Source organism: Mus caroli, unplaced genomic scaffold (genome assembly GCF_978045245.1).
Source record: "Mus caroli unplaced genomic scaffold, Mus_caroli_1 scaffold_4, whole genome shotgun sequence".
Classification (NCBI taxonomy): Eukaryota; Metazoa; Chordata; class Mammalia; order Rodentia; family Muridae; genus Mus; species Mus caroli.
The window spans coordinates 30330217-30335976 of NW_028227259.1; the positions used below are offsets into that span (position 1 = coordinate 30330217).

The 5760-nt window shown below is 45.4% G+C and overlaps 1 protein-coding gene across 2 annotated transcripts in view; it reads left to right on the top strand.

Moving 5' to 3' along the window:
* Positions 1-5443, top strand: part of Htr5a (5-hydroxytryptamine receptor 5A) — an 11332-nt gene extending 5889 nt beyond the window's left edge. For both annotated transcript variants that reach the window (XM_085836548.1, XM_021163901.3), the window contains one exon: positions 2678-5443. In XM_085836548.1, coding sequence (XP_085692674.1) covers positions 2678-3010 — 333 coding nt within the window. In that variant the 3' untranslated portion in view covers positions 3011-5443. The remainder of the gene's footprint in view (positions 1-2677) is intronic.
* The last annotated feature ends 317 nt before the right edge of the window (positions 5444-5760 follow it).

The following is a 5760-nucleotide window of genomic DNA, read 5'->3' on the forward strand; positions in this document are numbered from 1 at the left end:
AAGTATGTTAGTTGACCCAACCTGGTGTGTTTCCTGGCAAGAGGCAACGCCAACTGAGAAACTGCTCAAGTCAGATTGGTCTGTGACCGTGTCTGTGAGAGACTGTCTTGACTGATGAGGTGGGAGAGCCCAGTCCACTTCAGGCAGCCCTAAGCCTAGGCAGCTGAGCATTTAATGTGTGAGGGAGGCAGAGAATGAGGCTGTGGGTCAGCAGGCAGCATTTTCTAAGATTTCTGCTTCAGCTCCTGCTTAGGCTCCTGCCCCAATTCTCTCAGTGAAGAAGACTGACCTGGAAGTGTAAGCTGAAATAAACCCTTTCCTTCCCTCGTTGTTTTTGGTTATGGGTTTTTTTGTTTGTTTGTTTTGTTTGTTTTTGTTTTCAAGACAGGGTTTCTCTGTGTAGCTCTGGCTGTCCTGGAACTCACTTTGTAGACCAGGCTGGCCTCAAACTCAGAAATCCTCCTGCCTCTGCCTCCCAAGTGCTGGGATTACAGATGTGCGCCATCACGCCCAGCTTTTTTTTTTTTTTTTTAATCATAGCAAACAGAAGAAAAACAGAGGACAATGGGGGAAATGCTTTTCTGTGAAATATGGAAATAAACTCTGAAGAACTGCTGAAACAAAACCATGTCCTAGTGTCCCCACATCTTCAGTACCCCTAGTATCGCAGCACCCCCATGTCTTCAGTAGCCACAAATTAATATTAATTTTTAAATTAATTTTGCCCTGCTTTAATAGTATCCTCATGTTGCCAGGATCCCTACTGCCACCAGCAATGCCCAGTTTGGCTCAAGAAAAAAATGCCAAGTGAGGTGCAGACTTCCTGAGGGAGAAAGAGTCAGACAACTCCTGGAAGCCCTAGGAGAGTTGGTTCTTGCCTTTTATCATGTAGTCTCTGGTGATTGAACTCAAGTCATCAGGCTTGGTGGCAAGCACCTTTGCCTACTGAGCCACCTTCACCTGCCCTTTGGGAATCTCATATCAGAAGAAAAGTTCTAGAATATTCTAATGTTTTAGAGCAGGCCCACATGAACATTCTAGATACCTGGCCCTACGTTTATCCCTGACTTCCTAGGGTTTGGTGAATGATGGGAGGAAGAGACTGTTCCTTTGATAGATGCTAAGCTTCACTTTGGAGTTTTGATTTTCCTCTTTAGGCTACTGGTATGCAGTAGGTCCACTCTGATGCTGGGTGGCAGCAGCAAGCCATAGTCAGTCAGCCCCCAGATGGCAAGAGAAAATATTAAGTGCCACAGGGTGTCAGTGGCTGCTGGGTTGGGGCTCCTGATATGAGAGCTATGGTGAGTGAATCTTCAATCTCCGCTATTCTGTTTATAATGTGCTTGTTAGGATAGATATTAATTACTTTCCTTATCGCTGTGATAAGATGCCTGATGGAAGCAACATAAGGGAGAAAGGATTTACTTTGGTTCGTGGTTTGGGGATACAATCTTTCAGGGCAGAAAGGCACCCTGGCAGGAGCCTGAGGTTCACAGACACTGTAAAGGCACACTGCTTACTTTCCCCTTTCCTTCAGTGTGGAAGCCCAGCCTATAGATGGTGCCACAAACACTTGGGGGAGGTCTCTCCAACCTAGAAACTCCCTCACAGACTGGCCATCAGTAACTCACCATCATGGAGTGAGCCTGTCTCCTATGCCTTTGCCATTAAATGCACATGCCTCGTGTTCTGGTTTTCTTTATCTCACTGTGATAAAACTCTGGCCAAAGCAACTTAGAAGAGGAGATTGTTTATTTTAGCTTGCAATGCCAGACCATAGTCCATCATTGAGAGAAGTCAAGGCAGGCCTGCTTGCTATTCAACACAGCATCACCTCTAACCAAGGAACTTACTTCACAGCCAAAGTACAGCAGGAGCCATGGAGGGTGCTTCTTGCTAGCTGGCTTGTAAGATGGCTTAAACCAGTGGTGTTCAGCCTTCCTAATAAGGTGACCCTTTAATACAGTTCTTCATGTTGTGGTAGCCCCCACCCATAACATTATCTTCATTGCTACTTCATAACTGTAATTTTGCTACCATTATAAATCATAATGTAAGTACTTTTGGAGATAGAGGTTTGCCAATGGCATCACAACCCACATGCTAACAACCACTGGCTTAAATACAACTAGTTTCCTTATACAATTCAGGATGCCTTGCCTGGTGATGATTTCCCATAGTGGGCTGGGCGCGTGCTTGTGCGTGTGTGCGCACACACACACATACACACACACACACACACACACACTTGCACTCAAGCACACACCCACACACCCACGCATGCACACACTGCCCACAGGCCAAGCTGATCTAGACAATTCCTCAATTAAGGCTTTTCTCTCAGATGATTCTGCCTTACATCAAGTTGACAGTTACAACTAATCACAACATCCCCACATTCTATTTATTTTTGCTGTGCCATTAGCAGAGCAGATAGCCACAGGGAGTCACTTGCATGGAACTCTGTGTGCTGTAGCTTCCTCTCCTTTCTAAGATGCAGAGCTCAGCCTTGGCATTCACTGCTATGCCCTCTAGTGTGCAGGATTCCCCAACTAAGCCTCAACACTTCCTTTGGAGTGGTTTGTGGGGCCCCCATCCACACCCGGGTTTTGTCTGGCCACCACCTGGCAGGTGTGAAGTGGCATCTCCTTACAATGTGTCTGTCTGTGCCTTGCAGGTGAAGAATGCTACGCAACATCCCCAGATGGTGTTCACGGTCCGCCATGCCACCGTCACCTTCCAGACAGAAGGGGATACGTGGAGGGAGCAGAAGGAGCAAAGGGCAGCCCTCATGGTGGGCATCCTCATTGGAGTGTTTGTGCTCTGCTGGTTCCCTTTCTTCGTCACGGAGCTCATCAGTCCCCTGTGCTCCTGGGACGTCCCTGCCATCTGGAAGAGCATCTTCCTGTGGTTGGGCTATTCCAATTCCTTCTTCAACCCACTCATCTACACAGCATTCAACAGGAGCTACAGCAGTGCTTTCAAGGTCTTCTTCTCCAAGCAACAATGAGAGACCACATGGGAGTGCCTTCTTCCCATAGCTTGTAGCTCAGTGGATTATACTGTCCCATGAACCTTTGCAGTCTGCCCAGCTGTCTTGAGGACAAGATCCATCTGCCAAGGGCACCAGGGTCACATCAGAGCTCAGCTCACTTCAGTTCTATGTGTTGGAAGTTGTATTCACCTGAAGGCTCTGGTGGTTTATGTCCCCCAATCTGGGCACTCTTCCTCACTCTGTACCAGCAGCCACGGACCTGGCCCACAAAGTGCCCATTTCTCCTTCAACTCCACTCCAGCAGAGACAGGAGAAGTTTGATTAGAACATCAGGAGGGAGGAAGTGAGACAACTGGGGCAGGCAGAGAAAGACAGAAAGAACAAGGCTAGTGGGGATCACACACACACCTGTAACCCTAGCACCAAGGAGACTAAGGCAGGAGGAGCTCAAATTTGGAGCCAGCCTGGGCTACAGGGTAAGTTCAAAACCAGCCTGAGCTATCTAAAACATATATAGCAACAGCAAATTCATTGGAGAGACTTTTTGAAAAGCAGCAGCCCATAAGGGCAAACTTTCCAGAGCAGCCCTCATTTCAGAGTTCTGCTCTGTGGTCCTGGAGTGTATGTCCCAATATGGGGTCCTTCCTAATATTTGATCACAAATTCTGTCCCCAAACATATCAAAGCAGCAGCCCATTTGTGATACACAGTGATTCCTGTCTTTACCATTTGTTCATTGTAAACACAAAGTCCCCCTCTGTTTGTCTCTCTGTCTGTCTCTTTCTTTGTCTCTCTGTCTTTATCTCTGTTTCTGTTTCTCTCTGTCGCCCCCCCCCCAAAGGACAGTTTCTAGTTAAAATCAACTCAGTCTATCAACTGGAAAAGCAAAATATTTCCTTCCATTTTGAAACAATTGCTCATGAAAAATAGAAAAATCTACCAATTTCACAGAATTTATCAAATTATTTATTTACTATGAGTTTTTCTTGGTCTAATTTCTTTAAAATTTTTCTAGCCTTAGTGTTTCTTTCTTAAATATTAAAATTTTAGGCTAACAGCAGCCATCATCTATCTATTTTTTAAATACAGTTTCATAGTTGGTGACTATATAAGGACCTGACAACCAGACACATGAAGTGAGCAGGAGTGCTGGCCATTTTATAGTGATGGTTTTGTTGGTATATGAACCTAACCAGATAGGCAGACAAGGGTCAAGTGATGCCACTATCAAGTTGGCAGTGTGACTGGTGAGTCAAGACAGGCTAGGGAAGACACAGTGTTTATATGGCCATAGAAAACCTTGGGCACACTCTTACCCCCAAGGCTATCCCAAGGGAACTCTGAGAACACTATCAAAAGAGCCAAGGAGGGAAAGAAGAGCCAGTCACCTTTCGAGACCCCTGTCTGTGCTGACTTCTCCCATAAACTGAAGATAGAGCTATCAGGACCTACAGGGTTGTGGACAACTCATAGCATGTGGTTCTCAGCAAAATCCCGAGGGAGCAAAAGCACCCACACTTCCAATTCCAGCAGCAAGGAACACTGGTTTGCTTTTACAGCCACCCAGGGGCCATTTGCTGAAGAATCCTCATCCAGGAAGTGGGCTCTCAGCACACCCAGATGATGCTGCCATTACAGAGAGTTGGTATGTGTCTGCAGTTGGCTGGAAGTGTGATGTGACAACTTCATCCTTATGAGGTTATAACCATCTGTTCATTTATTTATGTTTGACACAGGGCTGTACTATAAGTAGCTTTGGCTGTCCTGGAACCCACTGTGTAGACCAGGCTGATCTTAAACTCACAGACACCTTCCTGCCTCTACCTCTGCCTCTGTTTCCTGAATGCTGGAAAAGTATGTATTACCACACCCAGACCAAGAGGGATTTTAGATAAAAAATTCTCCAGTACTCTGAGCTCCTTTGTCTTGGAGCAGTGGTCTAGACTAGACACACACCCTGTACTGGAGACTGGCCTGAGCCAGGTTGGAAAGTAAACAGAACGAAGGACTCACACATCCATGACTGTCATGACTGTTCTTATAACAAGGTTTCATCAATGGTTTCAACAACAGCTTTTTCTCTTTTTCTTTTGGCCTTGTTTTTTTGTTGTTGTTGTTGAGTCTGAGTCCTAGGAAAGTGATGCACATAGAATGTTCTAACTGCAAACTCTGCACTGTCTCTCTGTCCTTTACTGCCTATGCTCAGCCTGGAGGACTCACTATGATGAGCCTCTAGACCCAAGGAAAGTCGGGGTGCTCTTCTGTAGCAGCAGGAGAGTGACTGCCCACCCTGGTATGCTGAGTGCTCACAGCAGCACTTAGTCCATCCTCGCCACCTGAAGGGTCCCGACCGACCCACACCACTTTTATCACCGCATGGGACCATTCGCCCATATCACCTTAATTTAAAACAAACAGCTTACCCATCATTCAAAACATCTCCAAACTCTAGGGCAATAAAACTCCATTATATTCCATGTCCCTGATTTCACAAATGCACAAATCAAAACTATATATATATATATATATATATATATATATATATATATATATATATGATATGAAGGCACAGATATATTATATTGTATATAATAAATTGTATCCATCCACATTCCAAAATAGGAAATTTGTGATGATTTCTTTGTGGTTTTGACATGAGGTTATCTTGAATTTCCTGCAAAGACAATCTTTACGCCAGAGTATGAACTGGTGAAAGGAGCTCGACAGCCAGCTTCGTGGCTGTGGACATGTTTCATGTGGATTCC